Source organism: Pleurodeles waltl, chromosome 6, assembly GCF_031143425.1.
Source record: "Pleurodeles waltl isolate 20211129_DDA chromosome 6, aPleWal1.hap1.20221129, whole genome shotgun sequence".
NCBI lineage: Eukaryota > Metazoa > Chordata > Amphibia > Caudata > Salamandridae > Pleurodeles > Pleurodeles waltl.
Genome location: NC_090445.1, coordinates 972820872 through 972848286, shown reverse-complemented (window position 1 = coordinate 972848286; position 27415 = coordinate 972820872). Strand labels below are relative to the sequence as shown.

Here is a 27415-nt window from a genome sequence, read left to right as displayed (position 1 = left end):
ACTAATTACCCGATTTCCCGATGGTTTCAAAAGGCTGGAGCCCTTTCCTTCCTTTGATATGATTCGGACTCTTGAAGGTCTGTTTACCAGTTTGGTATAGAATTTGTGCTTGGAATATTATTTTCTACTATATAACTATATATTTCTCTCATCTACAGCTTCTTGAATTTGATTTAAAAGGGGTGCCATTGGATTATTCGTCATCCTTGGAGATTATCGTGAAAGATTTTGAGACCATTGGCAAAGACAAGTAAGTGTTCTTATACTTTTGTTAACACACAAATGCTCAGCAGTTCATTGTTCTTTAACTTTTCATTGAGTGATTCTTGGCGCGCAGTGTGCTGTGGCTGGCTTGCTGTGGCTTGGGTGCACCCTAACAATGCCTGCGCCTCTGTGACACTCTTATGTAGAGGTTGAGCACATCTTTCATTGCTGGTGGCCCAGTACATCTGTGCACTACAGAGTGTGCATTCGGTGTCAGTGCACGAACTGTTGCCCACTGTGGTTTTGATCTTCTGTCACTCTCCTTCAGCTAACGGAGGTTGATGGGGATTTGTAGCTAATCAATCTATTCGCACAATTTATTTAAAAGAAACGTAATTTAAACTGTGAAGACGGACTCGAAGGCTGTTCAGAGACCGTTACTATTGACATAGCTGAGTACAAAACATGGTCAACGCAATTAAAAAAAAAAATAAAGTTGCTACCACTAGATTGGTTAGTGTTCTGAAGGTGCATAAAAAGAGAGCTGCTGGTAAATGGACTACAGTGAGATTTGGGGTCCACCTCTGGGCCTTAGTGCTGCCGCACTAATCCTAGCTACGCCCCTGTCCATCAGAGATCGTTGCTACTGTGCGTGGCGAACTCTTTTCACCATTACCCATCCAGTGCTCCTACCGTGCCCATCCTTAAAATAATATCTACATCCATTTTATAACCTCTTGCATAACTCGCTTTATTGGAGCATTTGGTGTTCATTTTGAATTGAATCTGCCTGGTACCTTTTGAGGCTTTTATGATGTCATGTTTTTCAAAATATTCCTAATGTTGAAAGTTTAAAATCGATAAGCCCCCCCCCCCCCCCCCCCCCCCCGCCCCGAATTTATCTGGTGTTGGTGATTGATTGCAATGAAATTAGTGCAGAGTAACCTCTAAACCTAGGGGTCTTGCTTTTCTGGGCCGCATCGCAATAATACTTCTAACAGACTAGGAGGAGGGAGCGTTTGAGTCAGTCTAACCCCATTTGTAGCCACGTTTCTTCTGGACCCAGTGGTGCTGGATCTATTTCTAGAACGGGGTTCTGGGCAATAATGTCACCCAGGGCACAAGTCTTATAAAAAGAAGTGGGAAGATTACCAAATTAGGCAGTTTACAAGTGACATCACAGCGCGTGACATCACATGTGGCATTACAAGAAATTACATCACAGGAAGTGCCATCATAACCCATTACTTTACAGGAAGTGACGTCATATAAAGACCTCACACGTTTAGTAGATCTATCATGAGTTTATTTAAGCACATTATGAGTAAACATACAAACACTCCTTGCTTGTAACGCCTCTTTTTTTTTTTTTTTTTTTTTTAACAAATCAGCTCAACCAGGGTTTGTGTGGCAGTGTAAATCCCAAATAGATTTTGTAACAGGGTTGCACCAGAAAAGTGATGCAACCCTAATGCAGAATCTGAACCTCAACTTATGCATTTGTTTGTACCAAGTGCCACAAAGAAATTGTCAACAAGGAGAAATGGGACAGTAAATTTGTTCTGCGGAATTGGGTGCAAAAGTCTGAATCTTAAAATATAATATGGAGATAAGGCACCTGCTTTAGAGATCTTTGGGTTCCTAGTAAATCTGAGAAAATAATAATAATGGTAAGATAACTTTGGTGGTTAACACATTTGCTGGAAATATCTGTGTTTTGTCTAGTTTCCCTTTTGACTCAAAGTAGCATAGATGGTTAATGTGTGTCCTGCAAAGCACATCATGTAACATGCATAGGACAGATTTTTATTTTATGTAGACAGGTAAGTGGGTTACTACTTTTAACACAGAGATACTTTTATTACTTGGGGTTCATAAATTGTGTTCCCTCTAATATAGCGTAAGAAGGACTAAATGCGACTCCTACACCTTGTAACCCTCTCTGTCTTATGTGACATATCCTGAACAATGATCTACACACTTTTGTGACTGAAATTCAATGTAAATAAGTGTTTGATTTAAAGCGCTTTTACACCCTACATTTTGATGAATAGCACTATAGCAGAAATAAATAAAAAAAAATGCAGTATTTAAATTATTTTGTGTAAACACCAGGACAGACCAGCACATCTGAGATTGTAACAGCAGTGCATGCATATTGCCTATATACATGGACTGGTCAAAGTGTCTCTTTTAAGTACTTGTGAAGTGCTAACCAGCTGTGAGCCTCTGTTTCCCCACCACTGCATTTACAGCTGGATCTTCGGCTCCAGATAGGTACAAGGCAAGATACTCCAACAAAAGGAGGCCTGAAGGACCCCTAAATTTGGCCTTCCTTAGGAGCCCAGCTGGGTGTTAAATTATGGAAGCCCCCTCACCCCTGCATGTTGTTGCTCAGATCTAAAGCAGACAACGTACAGTGTTGTCTGAAAATTACACCGGGACACATTCAGCATTTTACAGTAATGCCCGCTCCTTCTTGGCAGGGCGGACGCCATCCAGCCTGTGAAAATAGTGAAAGGACCCCGTCCACCCGTGTGTACCACCAATTTATGTTCCTCATGAAAAACACACAGATATTTGATAGTGTTTCTTTGAAAACACGAAAATACTGCCATAAGAAAAACACATGAGGACCTTGTTTATTGCACGTTCTCCCTCTATCTGTCATGTTTTATGTGGGGGCTGCAGCGCTTCCCGCACCCCTAGTGCCAGGGCACGCCTGGAAGCTGTCTTATGCACTTCCCTATACCGATCGCAAACCGTGTTTATTCAGTAGAATTTTTGACTAAAGCTTCTTTTTTTTATTTGTACACTGGGAGATATTCTTGAGCTTCCTATTACACGTTTATCTGATTTGCCACTAGTCCAAGTGGGACAAGTTCCATGTGCCAGTAAGTATATATAGACCGAACAGTATTTTCGTTAAGGACGGTCGCTGCCAAAAAGCACTAGCAAGCTACTCTGACACGAGCATCTTCTCTCCCCTGTCTGTACGAGCCGTGATCTAGGCACGTTCCAGCAGAGATGAGAGCTCAACCAAGCTTGGTCTGTAAGACAAACTTACTCCATGCCCTTTTGTTGGGCTGCATTGACGGGTCGTAGGTTTAGCAGAGGCCCCTGCGGCGCAGGGGACCTCCAAGCCTTCAGGGGTGCCCCATTCAGCTCCGGGCCAATAAATGGCTGAGATCTAGGAGAGTGGGGGTGGGGAGGTGGGGCCCTTCACGTTCTGCAAGAGGGGGGCATTATTTTGCCTTACGTCGCTGCTGCATTCTGTTTGAGCTCCACAATTAAATTTTTGAGAGAGTGTAAATAAATATACTTTTCTCAGGCTACCTTTCCTCAGTTCCCCGGAACCTGTACACTGTTACCCTAATATATAATATTCATAATGAGGGATGTGTTGCACCACTGATTTATAATGCAGCTTTTTCAAGTACATTAGAATGTGATCTAGAGAGATCTACTTAAAGTTGGGGAACATGAATTATGTAACAGTAAAGGATCAAATTGTGTTGCAGAGTTGAATAAATTATGCAACGAGGGATTATAAATGTATATTATGCAACACATTCTGGTGTTCTGTACTCCGAGGCACAGAACTGTTGATGCAGAACGAGTTCCAGTGCTTTATACTGCACAATCAGTCAAAATGTTACTCATGAAGAATTATGTTTTGCTTGACAGCACAAGAGTAAAATGGTGTATGCTAACATATGCTGCGTTGCACTCAGGAAGTACAGACTGCGTGTTATAAAGTGTGTGCCTCTTATAATCCCACCCAGTGCTTAATTTGTAAATATAAAGGAGCCGGTGCCCAAAGCCCTCCTTGTAAACACGCGGCTGCTGCAATTAAATGTGTGAGCACAGAATACTGAGGCGGCGTAATCCTGAAGAAATCTCGGGCCTCTTCAATCCATGTAAAGCCACTCCCTGCCCCTTCAACTCACTCTTACAGCTTTATACTTTTTCCCTTTGTGACGCTTTTCTGTTTTTCTCTTCCCCCGTCTTTCCCAAGCGTTTCTTTTGCTCGCAGCACATGCTTCAGGCAGAAGAATAAGCCCAGGCCCTCAAAAATAAGTGCCGGTGCTCAGCACCGGAAAAAACAAGCACAAATTAAGCACTGACCCCACCCCAGTTATGTTTTGAGATCTTTCTCTTGCAGATGCAGATATGTTTCCTCTCTGTGGGGTTTCAGTAAACACCCCTTTCCAAGAGCAAATCCCACTGCAGGGTAGTCCAGTATTTACAGCACGGCAAACAGCTTCCCTCCCCTCTGAAATCCCTTGGAATAACGGGTGTTCACATTTTCCAATTTAAAGCCACTCTCTTTACTGACTTTCAGCAGGATGAAAGGCTGAGTCAGTCCAGCTGTTTTCAGCGGATAATATCCAGCACATGAAGCCATCTCTTTGGTTTGCAGTAGAAGGCACCTGAAGCACCTAAACGGCGATGCACAATATTTAGAGACAACTCTAAATTCGGATCGCCCTTTTCAAATGTCTGCGATGGAAACCAAGGATGGGCCGCCCTGTTTACCTTGCGTTACGCACTGTGTGCAGAGTTTGCGTTTCTTGCCGTAGACAAACTATAATGTGCAATAAGCATTAAAGACGTAAGAACTTTTCTTTTCACCATTTGACTAAAATTCTTCCCTGAATACAACATTGAAGAGACGAACCGTGACCATGGAAAATACTATTGTTGAAAGATGGGTTTCATTCCATATGCTGGGTTCGTGTTGGTTTTTGAGCTGCCTCAGCTAGAAATCCCTTTTTTGGGAAAATTCCCAGATTATGCAGGAGATGGCACCTAATACGCCAAAAGCAACACGTCCATAGCATTACAAGAACGCACTTGAATCGAAGAAACAAAAGTGCTTTGGAACATAAACAAGCTTTAACCTGCTAAAAATAACGTGACCTAACATGTTTGGGAAGCGGGAAATGAAACCCAAAGCTGCTGAAAGTATTAGAAGATGTACCAGGCAAGTGTTGCAGCCTTCCATGTCACCACATTTTGGCTGACCTTTGCTGTCTCTATGGATCTTGACTCATTTCAGCGCCCGACCGGAAGGAGAAAGCAATTCAGGTCACAGATGCGGTAATTTCCGAAAAACACGTCTACATTTATAACGATACAATTTCTTAGACACCCAAGTGTCTGTCATGCCTCTTTCGAATGATTGCTGCTCTCTGTAATGTAATAATGTATTCTCTTGTTCAGATTCACATTGGGGTTGAGTGGTTCAGAACCTAAGTATGTTGTGCATTAATTCTGGACATCCACAGTGATCAGTATTTTATGATGAATAGATGCCAGATTCAGGGATCTGAATAAAAATGTTGCAATTATTAATGTATGTTTATGGTATTTCTTTAGTGTAAACCTAGCCACAGTGCACAGGGGAGCTGTGGAGGGCCGAAGAATCAAGTTAGCCGCGCTCGTGGCTCCGTTCTTGAGCCGCGCATAACATAACATTATACATGGCAAACTGCGAGTGACGGGGATTTCACCGCAGGATGGCGAGTGACATCATAGACGACTCCAGCTTGACTCCTTGTCTGATATCAGCTGGAGCCCCTCATGAAAGACACCCAGTAACTCACTATACTTTGATATCAGCTGGAGCCCCTCATGAAAGACACCCAGTAACTCACTATACTTTGATATCAGCTGGAGCCCCTCATGAAAGACACCCAGTAACTCACTATACTTTGATATCAGCTGGAGCCCCTCATGAAAGACACCCCGTAACTCACTATACTTTGATCCGTTACGTAAGGTTCCGGTAGAGAGCCACTAGCGTGAATAACTCTATTCAGATCCAGTAACTCGTTGCCATGATGGCAACAGTGGATCGCAAATGCTGGTAGCCATGTTGTGCAGTCATCAAGGAATCACAAGCTGCTCTGGCTGGACGCTCTAAGACCCTCTTACAGAACTGCTGGAAACCAGGGGGCACAGTTTCTGGAGGAGACGGAAGAGAAGAAAGGCAAAGGAGAGGTTCCTCCCCTCCCCACCCTCCCCAACTGCATTATTTTATTTTATTTTTTTATTTACATTTTGGACACGGAACAGAGGCTATGTTACATGTGGCTTACTCCTCTGCCCCTGTGTAGTAGTTGAAAGCAGGGGCAGGCCATTTGAGGCAGGGGCATACATAACTTGGGGCTCTTAGTGACATCATAGACCACTTGAGCTTCACTCTTATTGTATATTTATCACTCAGAACCCCCAATGAAAGACATCTCCTTAATGCCCTGCGCCCTTCTATAATTCTATATATAATACCCAGGTGCGACGGGCGAGCAACCTACAGGCACGCTGTGTATATAAGAAGCTGTACAACATGATCTTTAGACATCAGTATGAATGAGGAGCAACCCTTAGGCACGAATGCAAGAATTGTCACATAGTAAATGTTCTTAAGGGGTCACCCTGGAGCAGCAGAGGGGCAACACAATATTGCGCATCCATCCAAAGTAAAAGCTCCTTATTCAACTAGCAGGATGTGGCCTAGTTCCTGCCCCCCCAAATACAAATGCCCTATAAGTGCTTGAGACAACTACACCCCCAAACCCACCATAATTATCCTGCAGCAGTGCCCAGAGCCCGCTCCTTCACCCTTGCCTGCAGCCACCTTTAAAAGTGGTGCAGTCACGCCCTTTTCTCGACTCGCAAAAATCATTTTGTGGCTTAATAGCTATAAGAGATGTTGCAAACAGTATTAACATCGGTGAAAGTTCATTATGTTAAATTCCCCTGCATTGATCATCCAAACCTAAGATGGCTTCCAGTGCGAACCGCCTGCTTCGCGAATATGCGGATCTTTGGCATATGAACTGAAAATTACTCCTTCAGCGTTTCCTACTTTGCCTAGCTACTGGCTGATGTATATCTTACAACTGTTAATGAATTATCTGGCACGGTTGACATCCTGCCGTGAGAAGGTGATGCACTCCAGTCGTTAATGCCTGTTGAAGCTCGAACCCCCAGAATCTCAGATTTGCTGTATCCAGGAAACGAAAGGCAACCCGAGAAGTCGCAATGCTGGTTTTTGCATGGGTGGGGCAAAATACAGCTGTAGGTGTATTTGTTCTCAATTGGAGTCCTGCGTGACTGTCTAGTTTTGTCTCTAACAAATAGACATTTTTTAAATTTTTTTAAAGATGACCTTTACGTGGGAATATGTCCTTGAGTTAGGCCTTGCCCCGCCATTCGTTCGTAAAAGTGCTTTTGTCCATCCCGACCCAGGGCTAAGAATGTTATTGTGTGAGTCTGCTGGGTTAGCGACAGGAGTTTTACACATGCTTTTTGGACGCCACAGCCATAAACTGCCAGGTGTGTTGGCTGGGTCTGGTGGCTAAGTGGACTTATGTATACATCTGCTGCATTAATGTGTTTGGCCTCTAGGTCCCATGTTCCAGGCCTTTTAGGTCGGCTTAGTCGTTCATCCATCTGAGGTCAATAAAATGACTACCATTGAGTCGAGCAGAAAGAAGCAGCTGCTATCACTCAATAGCACCATTAGACTCCTCAATATTGTGCACTCCACAAATGCGCCTGTTAAGATACATGTGGTCCATGACACTTAGTCATCCGTGGTAAGCAACGGTGGAAGTTTGCAATCTGATGGACTTCACCTTCCTTTCTGACTTCGTTTATGCACGTACAAACTGAAGTTTTCTTTCATAATGAACTCTCTGTTGAGCGGAGATCTTGATTCTCCTCATTCCATATCTGTTGATTCCCTCCATGGTGAGATGGTAGCGGTCAGCCAGCATTGCTCAAATAAATCCTCCTGAGGCTGGGATGAGGTTAGAAGTCCGATTCAGAACTCCAGTATTGCGGCCAATAAAACGGACCTGATTCACACTGGAGAATCTTGATTTTTAAAGCCAAAAATGACATTGTTCTAGATGTCTCCCCACTAACATTGCCTCTGTTTCAATGTTAGTCATTGTGTTTAAAAAAAAGCCCTTATTTTTTCACCATCATCCTCTTTCCTGCTTCGAAATGTTAGCATGAAAGGTTTTTTATCGTGTGGAGAAAGAAATGGATGGAAATCCACCAGATGGAATCAAACTGCAACGGGACTGAGATGTAGGTAGCAGGCAGACATGCCAGAGGATTTTATTGCTGTACCTCTTTGCTTTCTCATCTGAGGAATAACTCCAAATGGTGAAAAAATTGTACTTTGTGGAAAGAGTAAACGGTCTTTGTTCATGGTGAAATGGTGCCCTGTGATATTTTTACGTCTGTCTAAACCAGAGTTACAAATGATAAACTATATTTTAAATCATTGACATTGTGTTTCTTAAAGTTTGCCACTAGAACCGCTTGCCTTGGCAGAGAGTATGCAGCAGTGTTCAGACTCCTATAAAGAAAGTGCCATCATAAAAAATTAAAATGGAGTGAGAACCAGCTTCTGGCCAAAGCCAGGAAAAGTCAAATAAAATCAAGAATCAGGCGAAGGATCTAGTGTTTGTTTCCATTTGTGTTGTATTTGCAGGCTCCTTATAAACCGAAGCCTACTGGAGCACCCTAGATACACCACTGATGCAACATTTACCTAGATGCTGACATAGTGCATGATTAGGGTTGATGTTTCACAATGTCACTGAGTTGGATAAGCCTTGACCACATTTCTGATGTGTGGTCTCAAGTTGAGGCCTGTACCCAATAAAAGAACAGGTGTATCATTGACTATCTTTATTGTTATTTCTGGAATGTACTACAACTCATTCTAGCCTTCAGGGGCATCTTCATCAGGAAGTTAATCTTTGAAGTGTTAAATTTGAGGAACTCTACCTCCATCCAGCTCACTCGTCTAGTCACTGGCTAATCACCTTTATAGTGTCAGTGGAGGACACACACACAGACAGATATATTTAGTTCCTGACTAAGGTAGAAGAATTTGTTGCAGTGGGTGTGAGTTGTCACGTTTGACTGGATATAGGTTGACTCTTTCCTAGTAGAACTTGCAGGTTATGTGTTAGAGCTGGGAAGATAAAAATGAAGTGCCCTGGTGCAGTTATTCTTGGGTAAAGCAGCTTGGGTGCAGGAGATTTGGTTCTGATTTCACAATGTTTGAAAGTGGTGTGAACAAGTAGCCACTGTTATTAACAAACACCGAGTTCTCAGTGTAAGAAGTTGGTCCATTCCAAAAACAGCCAAGAACTGATATTGTAGCTAGTAAATGGTCACCCTGGATTTTTAACCTTTTGCTGGACCATACAGTTTTGCTGGCTTTAGAAATCTGTGCACGTTACCCCTCATAACTATTTTTAAAGTGCCTGTGCTCCCCTTTTTAACATGGTTGAATTGGCACACTCCTAATGGGTATATTAAACTTGCCATCAAGTGCCTAGATTATGGTACAAAGCGTACCAAGTGCCTGCCTGGATTTTAAATGCCTCTGGTGGACTTCAGGACCTGTTAAGCCATCCACTACAGTGGCAATGCAAACATGGCTTCAGGCCAACTGGTGTAGCATGAATGTAGCAGTGTAAAACCTGCTATTCGACCCAATAAATAAAACAGTTTTGACGGGCCAAAAACTCCCTTTTAAATATTGTCACCTCATGTACGTCTTGTATCCCACAAGGAAGGGTGCATGGTATTTAAAAGTAGGGCATTGTTTTGCTTTCACTAATGACTGAGCTGACAAAAATCTCTGGAATGCACTTCTCAGTTCAAAGAAGACATTTATTATTATTTCACCAGGAGGTTCCTAAAAAGGGAGTTTAGTAGATTGAAAGCATACGTTTAAAAATAGTCACAACAATGAAAGGAAAATATACCAAAATGATTCTCAACTGCAATGTACACAGCAAATATATGTAGTTATTGTTATGCAAAGCAGAGAATAAAGTAAAAATTCATCACCGTAGGGCCTGCCGAGCTCTTCATCTTTCTCATGCCCCCACAAAGATGACCCCGTTCAACTCTGAGAAAGAGATGTCCATCCTCACAGGACAAATGTCAGGCATTTGACGTCCAATCCTGACCGAGGTCTCGGAAATTTTACAGCTACTGAGCAGGGCCACCTTTTTATATCTTAAAGAGCCAGAGAAGGGCTTTCTGGAAAAAACCCTCCCATAAAAAAGAAATAATCAATCATGCTGGCTAATGTAGGTCAGAGTTGAAAGAAACAGGTTGAAACTGGCCAGTCTTCCAAATTGTCTCTCTCAAGGCCAAACCGTTCCCTGCTTGCACTAAAAAACATCAGTCTGGTACATTCTTATCGTGCTGACTGCCTACCTCCTCTATATTATGTATTAGCAGTTTGGTGATATGTCCTAGCTCTTCGGTGAGAAAGAATACAAAAACAAGCACAGTCTACAATGTGGGAAAAAAAATACAGTCAGCCTTTAACATGGCAGTGTCTAACGCTACGATAAAGTCAATAGGCAGCTAAACTGAATACAAAATGTAATCTGCAAATGGTGAACACTAGACAGCTAATCCAGGTGCAAAGTGGTGAAACGCAGTCAGTGGTCAAAAACACATATTTCACTACAGGCATGTAAAAAATGTGCATTAACATGTCCTTACAGTGTCTACCTCCAAAAAACTATTTTCACTGTGGCAGGGTTGACTCCCTCATGTAGAAAACCAGATTACAGATGAAAAATCTAATACTGTATCTCAGGAATAGGACTAGCTAGAAAAACAACTATTTTTAAATAATTATTAAAAATCCAATTCAAAGGAGCAGTTGGATTTTTTTATAAATACGAAGGGACAGTAACTTTTAGAAATTTAGCTTTTTCCCTGTCTGAAGTTCCTGGAGGCTACATTTGCATTTCCTTTCCAACTTCTGCAAGCCAGAAATTAGCATTTGACAAAGGCTTGAAGATGAAATTTGCAACCTTAGATAATTAGGCTGTCTGTAATGAAACGAGATGATGTGTCTGAACCAGAAAGAATATGTATGGTGAGGCTGTTAGCATCTTTTTGGTATTTGGGTCAGATCCAGCATCATTGTCAAATCCTGCTTGAAAGATCTGCTGGCTTTACATGCAACACTCAGGGCACACTTGAAAAGAATACAAACAGAAATGCAAAACAATTCTTGTGTATACACTGTCTAATAGAAAACCCTATGTAAGTTCTACCACACCCCTGGTTCTTAGTTTATAGTGGGTAAAGTGACTAGCCAAACTGGATTTTAGTGTTGGATGTGGTAGCATTGTCGGATTACTTTAGTACACATCCCAGACCCCACAGCCCACGTTTAATAAGGCCAAAGACTTTTGAGAGCTTGGAAATGGCCAAACTCGATAGGGTTAGCTCCGGGAACTTTAAGTGCATTGGTTAGAGCATTCTCAGGAGTCATTCCCATTCACTGGTTAGATGGTGACAGGCATAATTGTGGCATCTCCAGCCTTTCACTTCAGAAAACTAATGGACATGAAGATTAGAACAGGACTGAGCCTGCTATATGTGACCTGAGAAGAGCCCTGAAGAACTAGAGTTGCTCTTTCTTGCACCCAGGGTATCAAACTGTCTTAAAGCTTTATAAGGATGACCTCCTGCTTCAGGAGGCCTTTCACAACTGCCCAGCTAATCGTGGCAACTGGACCTGGACTGGACCATACTACTGGCCCCTACCTGACACCCTGCAGAGTCTCTCGGTGCTTTCCCTGAAGTTCTGAGGGGGTTTGGAAGTGTAGTCTTGTGGCACATATGCACTTAAAGAACTCTAGTCAGAAGATACAGCTCTTTGTCCAGGATAAACCTGATTGGTGTATCCAACCTCTGCTCCATCGGGGTCATCACGAGATTGCACCTTGATCCCAGTCTACCACTACATTGATTATCATTAGCACTTTAAGCTTCTTGACACTATTACTATATCAATCTTTCAAAGTTCATAGCTCTAGTTTTGCTGATTGGATTTTTGTCATGTTTGTGTCAATTTGTTTATTAAATTTCACTCTGTTTTCCCAATTCAGTTTGTGATTTTCATAGTTGTGCTTTTAACTTCTTTATTGGTTTGGTACAACATAAATACTTTACACATTGCTCTAAGGTAAGTCTCTCTGCTCTGTTCCATAACTACCACATGGCTAGGCTCAGATTAATTTAGTAACTTTAATGGTTCACCCTGACAAGGGTTGTAACTATTCTTTGAGGTGGGTAGCCACCCAACCCAAGTAATAATAACATTTCTTACACTAGTGCCGCACTATTCAGTCAGCCCAGACATATGTTAGTCTGGAATTAATCCAATTGGATCCCCATAAACAACTCACAATGGCAGCCATTTGCACATTTATTTTAATGTCTCTTGTTTCACCAGCAATACTTTACCAGATAGTTCTGAAACTCTTTCCAGTCTAGGTTAAATACAGAGATTATGTTATTATTTGACATACCAATTGCATACTGTTAAATGGAGCATTGCACTTGTTTCTGGAAGTTCTATCTCCAATAGGATAATTATCAAATGTACACCGTTCAGAGACCATTAAATAATTGCAGAATGATCTATTGTTTCCAACATACTTAGGGATTTGTCAGTCCCTTACTCCTGATCAGATGTCTTTATCTGTCTCTTGTCTGTTTTTCTCTCAATGGCTTTCATGTGTTTGTACTCCCGGGTGCATCTTGGTCTCGAAGTTCTGTTTGGATGAGTTGTAACCTTCCACAGCATATTTAAGGGGGACTATTATTTTTTTGTATTAAGCACTCGGTGCTCACAGCTGCTGCCCACCATCTTTCTCCTGCCCTCCCAATCTCTGATACTTCTCCACCCTGCTGTCCATGTTACATTCATTATTTAGGCCCCATTATCTGCTTGTTTTCTTTCTTTCTTGAGCCTTGTTTCTTTTTAACCCCTTCTGTGCCCAGGACGTAATGGTTACGTCCTGAGGCACAGTGCTGCTGTGCCCAGGACGTAACCATTACGTCCTGTGCACAGAGCCCAGAGGGAGCGCTAGCGCTCCCTATGTGTGCTTCCCTCCCACCCCCCCAAGTCAGGGATGGAAGGGGAAGCCCTTCCCCTCCCACCCCCCCAACCCCCCCTATGACGTCAGCGCGCGAGCGCACGCTGATTAGTCACAGGGTCTCCCCCATCGCGCTGGAAGCAGAGCTTCCAGCGCGATTGAAAAAGAAATGCTTTTGCATTTCTTTTTCAATCCCATGGGGGAGGCCCCGAGAGGCTTCAAAGGGAAGGAAATGGATTTCCTTCCCTTTGAAGTCTCTCACAGGTTTCAAAAGCCGGATTGCTTGCAATCCGGCTTTTGAAACCCCACTAGACACCAGGGATTTTTTTTTTTTTTCCTTGAAATTGGCAAAAGGGAGCGACCCCTTGGGCAAGGGTCGCTCCCAGGGGGGCATTTTTTTAGGAAGGCCATTCTGCCCCCCCTGGGGGCAGATTGGCCTATTATTAGGCCGATCTGCCCCCAGGGGGGGCAGAAACCTCTAGGCACCAGGGACATTTTTTTTTTTTTTTTTTTTTTTGTGATGATTTCTTTTTTTTTAGGTGGGGAGCGATCCCTTAGGCAAGAGTCGCTCCCCTACCGGGCAATATATATTTAGGCCATTTCTGCCCCCCTTGGGGGCAGATTGGCCTATTTTGATAAGGCCAATCTGCCCCCAAGGGGGGCAGAAACCATTAGACACCAGGGAGTTTGTTTTTGCGCGCGAATGTCACGCAACGAAGCGACCCCTTTGGCAAGGGTCGCTCCCAGGGGGGCCATTTTTTTGGGAAGGCCTTTTCTGCCCCCCCTGGGGACAGATCGGCCTATTATTAGGCTGATCTGCCCCCAGGGGGGGCAGAAACCTCTAGGCACCAGGGATCTTTTTTTTTTTTTTTTTCTTTTTGTTATGTTTTCTTTTTTTTTTTAGGTGGGGAGCGACCCCTTAGGCAAGGGTCGCTCCCCTAGGGGGCAAATTATATTTAGGCCATTTCTGCCCCCCTTGGGGGCAGATTGGCCTATTTTGATGAGGCCAATCTGCCCCCAAGGGGGGCAGAAACCATTAGACACCAGGGAGTTTTTTTTTTGCGTGAATTTCACGCAAGGGGAGCGACCCCTTAGGCAAGGGTCGCTCCCTGGGGGGGGGGGGATTATTTTAGGCCATTTCTGCCCCCCTGGGGGGGGTAGATCAGCCTATTTTGATTCGGCTGATCTGCCCCCAAGTGGGGCAGAAACCACTAGGCACCAGGGATTTTTTTGTTTTTCTGTTTTACAGATGGGGAGCGACCCCCTTGGACAAGGGTCGCTCCCCTGGAGGGGCAAAATGTATTTAGGCCATTTCTGCCCACTTTGGGGGCAGATCGCCGATTTTAGGTCAATCTGCCCCCAAGGGGGGCAGAAACCACTAGGCACCCGGGATCTTTTTTTTGCGCCGTCACACAAGGGGAGCGACCTTGTAGTCAAGGGTCGCTCCCCAGGGGGGGGTAGGGGTGGGGGGGGGCAAAATTATTTTAGGCCATCTCTGCCCCCCCTGGGGGCAGATTGGCCTATTGGTATTAGGCCGATCTACCCCCAGGGGGGGCAGAAACCTCTAGGCGCCAGGGCAAATTTTTTTTTTTTTTTTTTTTTTATTGGTTTGGTTTTTTTTTTTAGAGATGGGGAGCGACCCATCAGACAAGGGTCGCTCCCCTGGGGGGCAAACTGTGTTTAGACCATTTCTGCCCCCCTTGGGGGCAGATTGTTCGATTTTAGGTCAATCTGCCCCAAGGGGGCAGAAACCACTAGGCACCGGGGATTTGTTTTTTGGCGCCAATGTCACGCAGGGGGAGCGACCCCGTAGGCAAGGGTCGCTCCGTGGGGGGGGTGGGGTGTTGTGGGTGTTCGGGGAGCAAATTTATTTTAGGCAATTTCTGCCCCCCCTGGGGGCAGATCGGCCTATTATTAGGCCGATCTGCCCCGAGGGGGGGGCAGAAACCTCTTGTTGCCAGGGCAATTTTTTTTTTTGTGTTTTTTTTTTTTGTTTGTTTGTTTTTTTCTAGAGATGGGGAGCGACCCATCAGGCAAGGGTCGCTCCCCTGTGGGGCAAATTGTGTTTAGCCCATTTCTGTCCCCCTTGGGGGCAGATTGGTCGATTTTAGGTCAATCTGCCCCAAGGGGGCAGAAACCACTAGGCACCGGGGATTTGTTTTTTGGCGCCAATGTTACGCAGGGGGAGCGACCCCGTAGGCAAGGGTCGCTCCTGGTGGGGGGGTGGGGGTTGGGGATGCAAATTTATTTTAGGCCATTTCTGCCCCCCCTGGGGGCAGATCGGCCTATTATTAGGCCGATCTGCCACCAGGGGGGGCAGAAACCTCTTGTTGCCAGGGCAAATTTTTTTTTTGTGTTTTTTTTTTTGTTTGTTTTTTTTTTTTTTAGAGATGGGGAGCGACCCATCAGGCAAGGGTCGCTCCCCTGGGGGGCAAATTGTGTTTAGACCATTTCTGCCCCCTTTGGGGGCAGATTGGTAGATTTTAGGTCAATCTGCCCCCAAGGGGGCAGAAACCACTAGGCACCGGGAATTTGTTTTTTGGTGCCAATGTCACGCAGGGGTAGCGACCCCGTAGGCAAGGGTCGCACCTGGGCAGGGGGTGTTTGGGGGGGTGGGGGGTCAAATTTATTTTAGGGCATTTCCCCCCCCCCCGGGGCCGGCTGAGCTAGAGGCCAAAATCCACAGGTAGGCACTTTGCAAAAAACACCTCTGTTTTCTGTGAAAAAATATGTTGTGTCCACGTTGTGTGTTGGGCCATTTCCTTTTGTGGGCGCTAGGCCTACCCACACAAGTGAGGTACCATTTTTATGGAGAGACTTAGGGGAACGCTGGGTGGAAGGAAATTTGTGGCTCCTCTCAGATTCCAGAACTTTCTGTCACCGAAATGAGAGGAAAAAGTGTTTTTTAGCCAGATTTTGATGTTTGCAAAGGATTCTGGGTAACAGAACCTGGTCAGAACCCCGCAAATCACCCCATCTTGGATTCCCCTAGCTCTCTAGTTTTCAAAAATGCGCTGGTTTGCTAGATTTCCCCAGGTGCCGGCTGAGCTAGAGGCCAAAATCCATACGTAGGCACTGTTTTCTATGAAAAAATTTGATGTGTCCACGTTGTGTTTTGGGCCATTTCCTGTCGCAAGCGCTAGGCCTACCCACACAAGTGAGGTATCATTTTTATCGGGAGACGTGGGGGAACGCTGGGTGGAAGGAAATTTGTGGCTCCTCTCAGATTCCAGAACTTTCTGCCACAGAAATGTGAGGAACATGTGTTTTTTTAGCCACATTTTGAGGTTTGCAAAGGATTCTGGGTAACAGAACCTGGTCCCAGCCACACAAGTCACCCATCTTGGATTCCCCCAGGTCTCTAGTTTTCAGAAATGCACAGGTTTGGTAGGTTTCCCTAGGTGGCGGCTGAGCTAGAGGCCAAAATCTACAGGTAGGCACTTTGCTAAAAACAGGTCTATTTTCTGTGATGTGTCCACGTTGCGCTAATGGGGCGTTTCCTGTCGCGGGCGCTAGGCCTACCCACACAAGTGAGGTATCATTTTTATCGGGAGACTTGGGGGAACGCTGGGTGGAAGGAAATTTGTAGCTCCTCTCACATTCCAGAACTTTCTGCCACAGAAATGTGAGGGACATGTGTTTTTGTAGCCAAATTTTGAGGTTTGCAAAGGATTCTGGGTAACAGAACCTGGTCCGAGCCCCGCAAGTCACCCCTCCTTGGATTCCCCTAGGTCTCTAGTTTTCAGAAATGCACAGGTTTGGTAGGTTTCCCTAGGTGGCGGCTGAGCTACAGGCCAAAATCTACAGGTAGGCACTTTGCAAAAAACACCTCTGTTTTTTTCCAAAATTTAGGATGTGTCCACGTTGCGCTTTGGGGTGTTTCCTGTCGCCGGCGCTAGGCCTACCCACGCAAGTGAGGTATCTTTTTTATCGGGAGACTTGGGGGAACATAGATTAGCAAAACAAGTGTTATTGCCCCTTGTCTTTCTCTACATTTTTTCCTTCCAAATATAGGAGAGTGTGTAAAAAAGACATCTATTTGAGAAATGCCCTGTAATTCACATGCTAGTTTGGTCACCCCGGAATTCAGATATGTGCAAATAACCACTGCTCCTCAACACCTTATCTTGTGCCCTTTTTGGAAATACAAAGGTTTTCTTGATAGCAATTTTTTACTCTTTATATTTCAGCAAATGAATTGCTTTATACCCGGTATAGAATGAAAACGCACGTCAGGGTGCAGCTCATTTATTGGCTCTGGGTTCCTTGGGTTCTTGATGAACCTACAAGCCCTATATATCCCTGCAACCAGAGGAGTCCAGCAGACGTAACGGTATATTGCTTTCGATAATCTGACATTGCAGGGAAAAGTTACAGAGTAAAACGTAGAGAAACATTTATGTTTTTTTCACCTCAATTTCAATATTTTTCTTTTTCAGTTGTTATTTTCTGTAGGAAACCCTTGTAGGATCTACACAAATGACCCCTTGCTGAATTCAGAATTTTGTCTACTTTTCAGAAATGTTTAGGTTTCTGGGATCCAGCATTGGTTTCATGCCCATTTCTGTCACTGACTGGAAGGAGGCTGAAAGCACAAAAAAATGCAAAAATGGGGTATGTCCCAGTAAAATGCCAAAATTGTGTTGAAAAATTGGGTTTTCTGATTCAAGTCTGCCTGTTCCTGAAAGCTGGGAAGCTGCTGAGTTTAGCACCGCAAACCCTTTGTTGATGCCATTTTCAGGGGAAAAACCACAAGCCTTTTTCTGCAGCCACTTTTTCAATTTTTTTTTTAAAAAAACGAAATTTTCACTGTATTTTGGCCAATTTCTTGGCCTCCTTCAAGGGAACCCACAAAGTCCGGGTACCTCTAGAATCCCTAGGATGTTGGAAAAAAAGGACGCAAATTTGGCTTGGTTAGCTTATGTGGACAAAAAGTTATGAGGGCCTAAGCGCGAACTGCCCCAAATAGGCAAAAAAAGGCCCGGCACAGGAGGGGGAAAAGGCCTGGCAGCGAAGGGGTTAAAATTTTAATGTATTGTTCTAAGATGGAGAGGCAACAAAAACAATAAAAGTCTATTTAGTCCAAGAACCCAGGAATCTTTCAGAGGTATTCTTTATTCTTCTTCTGATGAGTGACATAAGAACACAGCAAATCAGTCAACACGTTTCGCTCCTAATTCGTGAGAAAATAAAAATAAAAATGTATACAGTGAACATGATAATACCAAGTACATAAAAATGATTCAAATGAGTGACAACCTGCTCCAATATATGCAATCCACATACCCCACCTAAATCGATGTAAGGACAGACACCCCAGAACCTTTGTAACAAATAACTCCTAGTTTGTTCGGGTCAAAAAATACATATATTAAAATAAACCTGTTATTCTAGCAGAATCCATTGAACATATAACAAGGTTCATAACAGTTCATAAATAGAACCAACATCAGTAGTGAGTAAATAAACCAAAAACAATATACATACTAAAGCATTCAAATCCATCCAACATGTTATAATCCATAACCATCTGTTTCGAACTGCAGTAATATTAGCAATGAGAGGATGCATGCTCACTCATTTTCATTTTTGTGTAATTGGCATGATGATTTTAACTATATATATACTTTTTTGGATTTTGCAGCCCTGACGAAGCTCGTGACTTAACAGCGTAACGCGCTGGCTGCTTTCCTGGGTTTTTATGCAGTTCATCAGAAGAGTAATAAAGAATACATTCCAAAGATTAGTTGACTACCTGTGTTCTTGCACTAAAGAGACATTATTATTGTTTTTTTTCAGACGTGAGGCTTTGAGACCGCTGATCCAGGGAGGTGGTCAGCATATTTATGTATGAGATATAAAGGAAACTAACTGGTAGCTGTGGTGGAGTGCCTTAAGCTGTTGATAGGTAGTAATAGTTGTTGTAACATGGCCATATGCCACGTCAGAATAGTACATTAGAATTGGCCGCAAGCACCATGACCCGTATGTATGCATCATAAACACGTCTAATGAGTGTGCAGGCATTATGATGCATGAGTTTGTTTGGGTGGCCATTTTGGAACGGGTTTCATTTAATAGAAAACACATTCTAAGATTGCCAGAGATGTGTGCACATGCTTGTGGACGCATATGAACGCATCCAAGCGACAATAAACATTGGCAAGTCTATTAGTTCTGGTTTTGGAAGCTGAGACCTATTGACGTTTCCACAGATGTTTTTCTGATTTGCTATGACATCACACTCAAAATAGTAATGGCTAGCATCACATATGGAAGGGCTCCCTCTAGGTATTTGTTAACATACACAGTGATGCTTGAACTAGGAGTGCAGAAAGTGCTGCAGCACCCTCAGATGACCACATTTTGAAAAATAAACAGACCTTACCATGTTTGTGTTGCAGCATTTAATGCTTTTTGAAATAAGAATTGCCAAAGTCGATGGTTTTTGGTGACTCAAAAGTAGAGGCATTTTGTGACTGTAACCCACTGACACCCTGGTGGGGTACGGGACAGTGTGAAGAAGGCTGCAGTGAGTCAATGTTTCACAGCACATGCAGATTATCTGCTTTGTTTAAAGTTTTTAAAAATGGCAACACTGAAACACCACAGGGCTCATTTTGTGTCTCACGACATGAACTGCTTTTGTCAATGTGCTGTTCATAAGTTACAATCATCTTCTAGCCCAGTGAGCTGTGAACTGTCAAAGAGCTGCAGGCAAACTGCATGGTGCAGTTTAAAAAGGTGTTTTTTCCTAGTCTTTGATTATCCCAAGAGGTTTATTTGGGTAGAAATAAATAGATTTTAGTAAAGTCAACTGTAAGCACTGCTTTACGTTCTGAATCCTGAGTTTATGCTTCCCCAGATCAAGCACTCTTTAAAAAAAAAAAAAAAAAAAAAAAAAATGCATGCCAGTATGGATGACATGAATCCTACACCTTATAGTCCCCTATACACTGATTTACACAGATATAATTCATTGTCTCTGTATGTGTATGTGATATGAAGTGCTCCAACACTCTACCCTGGTAAGAGAGGCGCTATGAAACAAATGAAATGCATGTGAGAGAGATGGAGAGATGAGAGGCACTGTTGGAAGGTAATGGTGAGGGAATCATTGAAGACTGCCCAATAAAGATTACCCTACCCAGGTGCACTGTGAGGTCATTTACTATGCTTTAAAACCTAATACAATTGAATATACAATTTAAAAAAATGTGATGTAGACTTCAGTTTTTGACATTTCCCCAAATGTTCTTGGAGGAGGACCGCCTCAAGCTTTATTGTACAGTCAGACTCGCTTGCTATGCACCCTCTGGGCATCTGATCTGGCAAAATATGCCAGGGCTGCTTTGAGTTCCCAGTCCGGCTCTGTTCCGGCACTATTGAAATACAGTAAATTAAGACCAGTTTGCGAAATGTGCCTGTTGTACTGACCCGCGCCCCAGAGCATGACGTGTAGAGTAAAGCAATTGCTAAAAGGAGGAGAAACCTTGAGGTGTAACCGAAGTAAAAAATAAAGAAAATGAACGTCATGTGTAAAAGTCCTCCTCGCGCACATTTTCCAAGGTCCCTGCACTACTCGTTACCTAGCAACACAACAGAGAGTCAGCCAGGCACGCCTCGTTGGTGCTAAGGAATGCAGCCACGTTCTGTGTGGAGGGTTCTTCACCCCAGCTGAAGCACGTCACTGGTTTCTCTCTTTTCAGTAATAGCTCGTTTTGCACAGACTTTTCTTTCCTTCATGTATGTTAAGCTTTCCTAAGAAGACTTATAACAGTGCATGCAAACACACACACAGCAAGGCGACTTCTCTCTTTAATGAACATCTTTCTGCTCGCAGTCCTTCAAAAAAGTCCAACGTGTGCAAAACAAGACAACTCGCTTTTGTGAACGCTTGAATTAGAAATCTGTGTTAGTTTAGTTGGCAAACTCTTACTACCTGTGTCCTTCAGTGAAACGCTACCCCGTTTTATTAAACAGTGGTAATTTGACTGAAGCACAGAATTACTGTTCGTGTGTAACACAATCAATTACACCCTTCTATGTTCGCCGTCTAAAAACAGCACAACCCATCAGTCCCGAAAGAGATGACTCTGGAATGTCTGTGTGTGCTCTGGAAGATAAGGACGTTGGTTTTTAGTGATATTTATTTAATTCCTCGTAGTACTGCCGTCGAAAAGACGCTTATTAAACTATACACGTGAGTTTCTACTTAGTATGATAGTTATCCGGGTTAAAAACACCTGTACTAAATGGGTTTACAGTGTCACCTGTGGCTACAGGGCCAAAGTAGCCAGAGGAAATTGGCAAACAAAATCCTGAATACAAAAACTCTTATTGTGGCATATATATGGTCTGTGTGAGTACAGGCTGCAAACCTAACAGCAACTGGGAGAATTGCTTCAAATGGACGAGTGAAGCTGGGAACAATTGGCGATCTGGTGCCCGAATTCAGGGCTGGGGAAGGGAAGCCTCCTGTGCTGTATATTCAGGTCAGAGGCACCGGGTGTTCCTGATCCATGGCGGATAAGGTGTGCCTTGGAGAGCGAAGTATGAACCTCCGTTTTAGATCTCTCCTACTGGCCAGCGCAAGCTGTCTGGCATAAGAAAATACCCATTACCCCCTCAAGTCTGATTAGAGCCAGCCTGCCCATTTCCGACCATTGTTTGGAATTTTGGGCACTTTTTTTTTTTAAATAGCTTTTTAGGGCGTAAGCTACCAGTTTGCTAAAGACGTCTTGGGGTCATACAGAAAGCTTCCCTGGGAATACATTCCTCCCATTGCTTACCATTGGCTTTGTGGTTTCTAACTCACAGTTGCTTGTTTTGTATTTGCTGGCTTTATTTATTATAGACAGCCTGCCATGTTTTTGTCCCTCCTGTGGAGCACAACCTATTTACTGTATTCTCAATGAGTGCTCACTTTCTGTAAAAAAGGCCTTTAAATTGTATTCTTATCCTGTCGCATTTGTTGTGCATTCAAAGACAGAGGTCAAAAGTGAAGAAGCTTGGTGCTTACCTCTTTTCTTTCTCTGACTCAAATTGTGAGGCTTTATCTGACAATCTGAGGGTGCGAAATGGGTGGCTTTTTCCCCTTTGATTTTGTGTAGGCTTTTCTCATCTTTTTCATTTGCTCTACCTGCCTTTGTCGCAGCTTCTGGCTTTTGCTAGCGTTGACACCTTTGGCTACCGTGCACTCTACAAATTTATTTTACTTTCCAAAATCTTTTTTTCTAGCACACAACAAAATGTAAATGCCTGTAAATGAAGTGTGAAATATTTTAGAATTGGGAAAGCACAAATTAACCACTTTATTTGTAATTCTGAAGTGTGCTGGAAACACATATTTAAGTATGATCAAAACAAATCCACACTAGGTGATGCCATTTCCACACATTGTTTGCGCGCTGTTTAGTTTTATCAGTAAAATTGTATGATTGTGCAAATGTAATGGTCATTTCAACTGAAAATGTATTGTCTGTAATAGCAGTACACTACTACACCATGATTACTCCACTCAATGCCTCTCTATCCCACTTCATTCTATCCCACTTCATTCTATCCCCCTCTACTCTGCTCCATTCTATTACACTCTACTTTGCTCTACCCCACAACACTACTCCATGCCACTCTAGTCCTCTCTACGACACTATGCCTCTTTAAGCCTCTCAAATCCATTACACCCCACACCACTTTAGGCCCCTCCACGCACTGTTTTCAAGTAACTGGTGAATCACGTAAAGTGGTCCAGTCCGTTCGAAATGGCACTATATAAAGTTTCCAAAAAATTATATAAAAGCATTGCCAAAGCTTTGCCAATGCTGTTTTTCTAGCGAGGTGGGAAGGCTGTAAGAAACGATGGAAGGGTTTTTGGGCACACAGCGGGCAGCAGAAGGGGGGGGGAAGGAGCGAGCAACATCCTTTTGCGGTGGGAGAGGTAATGGGCGAGTGGGAGGAGGGTAATGGGGGGAGAAGCCAGAATGTGGAGGGCGATTGCACATGCAAGTGCTATGGATGGAGCAGCAGAGGGCAAGACTGGGAGGAGGCAAGGAATAGTACCTCAATCACGTTGGAAGCAGCAGACGAGCACTGATTAAGCTTAATCAATCTGTGCTTTGTCCCTACTCCACAGCAAGCATCGAAATTGACGTTTTGGCTGAACTGTAAAACACAGAAGGGCTCCAAGCCCTTTGTTATACAAAAGTATCTCGCAAGCGAGATGCATGCACTAGCGTATGCTCTCACTGGCTCGACCCTAAAAGAACAGTCTACTGTGATTAGTGTAGCAAACATACCAACATTTCGAAATAAGAAAGAATTAGATACTTAAAAAAATAATAAATGGGGGAAATTAATTTTCTCAAATTGACTAATTTTGAAACACAGGAAATTTTAGACAGAGATAGCTAACTTAAAGGCATTTTTGTTTTTAACATCGTGTCTCCCTCCTGAGGCTGTGGGCACGTATAGTGGGGCCTCACTGTGTTTTTGAGTTAAAGTACATTGACTCCCTGCTAATGAGGATGGTGGTGCCCACAATATTATTTTGTATCTGTGTAGCCCTGGGGTGTTGGTGGGTGCAGGCGCATTGACAGCAGCAGACATGCTCTAAATTGCTACTAGCCTTGTTGGGATGAGAAGTCGGGTCTGAACCACGAGAGACTGACATTTACCACTCATCAGCTCACCATCTACCACCAACGGATGTGGTATCCTCCAGCAAGGGCCCGCCGCTGTGGTTTACCTCAATGAAGCAATATGGCCTGTTCTTCCTTGTCTTTGCCATCTTATCTTTTGTAGAGTTAAAAATAATTGTGGTCTAAATCAGGCCTGTATCAGTGTTTGAACTTTCTCCATTTTTAATTAGCTATCATTTTTTTTAACCCTACTGCAAAAAGATAATTTACTCCCGCAAAACACGTTTCAGTGCTAGATTAAAATTCATGATCAAAAAGTAACTATCGTTATAGAAACAGTCGAGTGGATTACAGATAAAATTGTTAGAACACGACGTCCGCGGAAGGAAGGAAATATTTAACATCTGAGTAAGCCGCTGCTGGTAATGACTCGGGAGCGGGGCCTGGGCGAGCTGCCCGTGCTGCCTCCTTCCGTGGAAGAGCTGGAGAGGGCTGGGTTTCCGGTGAGTCATCAAGGTTGTGGAGTCTTGTGTGAATGACACCCAGCACTGGTTTACACAGGGTTTGTTTCAATACTTTGCAGGCAGGTGGTTGCACCGAGGCCCTTTATCATCATCAGTCTTTTTTTATTATTCTTCTTAAACGTTTTCTTTCTCTTTGGAGTTCTCAGGTTTTTTATTCTTATTTGCAGTAGTTCATCAAGGCCTCGATTTATTTTTACAGTTTTTACTTTCATTATAATTCAGGAACATATCTCCCAGAATGAAAAGGAAATAAGCATTGATCGGCATTGCCTGCGCCGACAGAAGGGGCTTATTTTATGTATATGGTGTAAGTGCTTCAGTGAAAGGTGCCTCGAGGAAGCGTACGCAGGTCGTGGGCCTAGTAACCAAGTGTCAGTCTTCCATAGGGTGTATACACATCAGTGGGTCTAGTAATGAGTGTCAGTAGCTCCACTGGACCGGTCATGGGCCTAGTAACCAAGTGTCAGTCTTCCATAGGGTGTATACACATCAGTGGGTCTAGTAATGAGTGTCAGTAGCTCCACTGGACCGGTCATGGGCCTAGGAATGTGCGTTGGTTGACCCACACAGCGCAAGTATCCGTGTGGTTTGTAACAAAGGCCGCACTCTGTGCTTGCATAAATGGCTCTAACAACGGCCTCGGTGTTCCTACTCAGTGAATTCATGAATGGCCCTTGTTAGAGGCATCAGTGGCTCTTCAAAGACCACATCTCCATGGGTTTAGTAGCACAATAAACCCAGTAATCCGTGTAAATCGCAAAGATACACAGTGTGTGATATGGTGAAGCAGAAAAGGCCGGGACTGTGTGAGTGTCGTTGTTCAAGGCATTGTACGTTTTACTTTCGTTCCTGCTACAGTGTTAGTAAATACCATGAACAACACACACTCGCCTGCAACAATATTACCTCACAGTAAAGGGTAAATGAATGCTGCTGAAAAGCACGGCGATTTATATTGCTGACACTCTCAGATAAATACCTCTATTAGGTGCACGTCCTTTTTGATTCACATAAACATCTGTATAACTTAGTTTTACTCACCGACATAACTGTCATCTTTAAAATTCACCATTTTCACAGTTACAAAAATGTTGACACCATGACCTCCGCTCACCTCGTCACAGGAAGATTGACGGGTTCCTTAATTTCCTGATACAAATGAAAGCCTCCCGCCCCTTGGCCCTCTCACTGGCTCTGCTCTTTCCTCTTTGGCTCCTTCATCTCTGCAGCTCCTTCCCTCCATCTATCCACTTCACCTCACACTGGCTCCCGCAGATCTCCTCCAAGTCATTGAACTACCTCTCGTTTCCATCAGTTTCCTCTTCTCATGTTTCCATCTCCACTACTGTCTTCTTTCTGTCCATTCCCTCATTCTGTTTCTAATGCTGGGTGTGTGTGCCGCGTGTGTGTATATGTATGTGTGTGTGTGTGTATATATATATATATATATATATATATATATATATATGTGTATAATGTATTAGGTAGCCTAGTGGCTGTAGGTAGTTATAGCTAGGTCGACTTTTCCATAGGAAGAGCATTTTTTTGTTTGCTCATAACTCTGGCCTTATTTGACGAATTTTCATAAACCTTACCAAAAACAAAGTTCATCCCTCTCAGCTCCTTCTTGGAAAGTTTCAGGGTGATCCCTCAAGCGGGTGCTGAGAAAAAAGGGGGATCCTGAAAAGCAAAAACCCCTTCATTTTCCATAGCCTTTTTTAGAGGAGGCTACAGCCAAATCTGCTGAATGGAACTACACCAGATTCAGCAGGAAGTTAGATCTCGGTCCACAGATTGTACTTGCAGTTTTTGAAAAATTAAGGTTAATTTTTTTTTTTTTTTTATATCTGGATGGTTGGATCCACAAGAGTCTGGAGCACCAGCTTAAAAATGGAACACTCGGAGTGGCCCAGGGAGCTCTATTTCCCATGGGCTGTCTCGCTCCCAGGAGTAAGACTCCTGTGGCAACGAGCGCTCTGATTTGCTGCCAGCAACATCAGAAAAATGTTGCTGGTGCCATTACAGGACTCGGGGACTTAGTCACCTGTCCTGAAGTTATAAAAATAAAAGAGCAGGGTAGAATGCCATAACCCCCTAGGCCCATGGGGTGGAGGAGAACAGAGGCAGCCCTCCTCCTCAATCCTAAAAAGGCCCTGGGGAGTCCACCCCTGAGTGATTAGTTGAAGGGGGCGGGGTGCATGGCCTTGAGGACCCAACACTTGGGGCTGGCTCACAAGCTATGTCCCGGGGAGCCTACCCCCGTACATAGTGGTTTCCCTGCCTATAGCAGCATGGACCGGGAAACCTGTTTGATTTCGCTTGGTGGGGGCATTGTCACAACTCCCAACAAATAATCAAACACCAAGTTCGCTCCCAGCTGGCGGGAGCTTCAAAACTGCTCATGCATGGTGGGAGAGGACTTTAGAGCTGTAAACTGGTCCAAATATTGCTCCTGTGCCCAGGGAGTAGCATTGGGTTCTGCTCCCTGCGGGCAGGAGCAATTCCAGCTCCCGCTGGATGCAGTGGCGTAACAATAACCCTTGTGGTGCTGGAGGCCCCCGAACTCCAGTGGGCCCCTGCCCGCACTGTGTACAGGTTGCAGACCTCTGGCTTGAGAGCTCCTGACTGTCTGGAGCTTTAGGGGCCCCTTCATGTGTTTTTAAGTTTTGTTTGTTTCTTTTGCTATGACACTGGCTTGATGCAAGGAGCTTGCTGGCACCACAGGGGCCTTGAGGCTCCTCCACAACAGTATGGTGGGTGCCCTAGGTATGCACCGGGGCACTCATCTTTGAAGGTTGTAAGGGCACCAAAAGATAGGGTCCCCGGGTCTGAAAGTGGCCCAGAAATGGGGTTGCATTTACACATGGTAATTATTACTGTGTTACACCATAGAAATTCACTGGAAGAAAACAAAACAAAGGTTAAAGTAATGTTTTAGTTAAGTGTGATTAAAAAGATCTGCTTTAATAAAAAAAAAATAATAACCCTAGCAAACCACTGTAAAAAACAAAGGTTAAAGTAATGTTATAGTTATGTGAATTTGTCAACGAAACGTTAACGTTTTGAACTAAAAAAAAAAAAAAAAAAAAAA

The 27415-nt window shown here is 43.7% G+C and overlaps 1 protein-coding gene across 6 annotated transcripts in view; it reads left to right on the top strand.

The window, feature by feature from the left end:
• Positions 1–27415, top strand: part of MYOF (myoferlin) — a 686313-nt gene that overhangs the window by 122319 nt on the left and 536579 nt on the right. For all 6 annotated transcript variants that reach the window (XM_069239822.1, XM_069239820.1, XM_069239821.1 and 3 more), the window contains exon 3: positions 159–250. In XM_069239822.1, coding sequence (XP_069095923.1) covers positions 159–250 — 92 coding nt within the window. The remainder of the gene's footprint in view (positions 1–158; positions 251–27415) is intronic.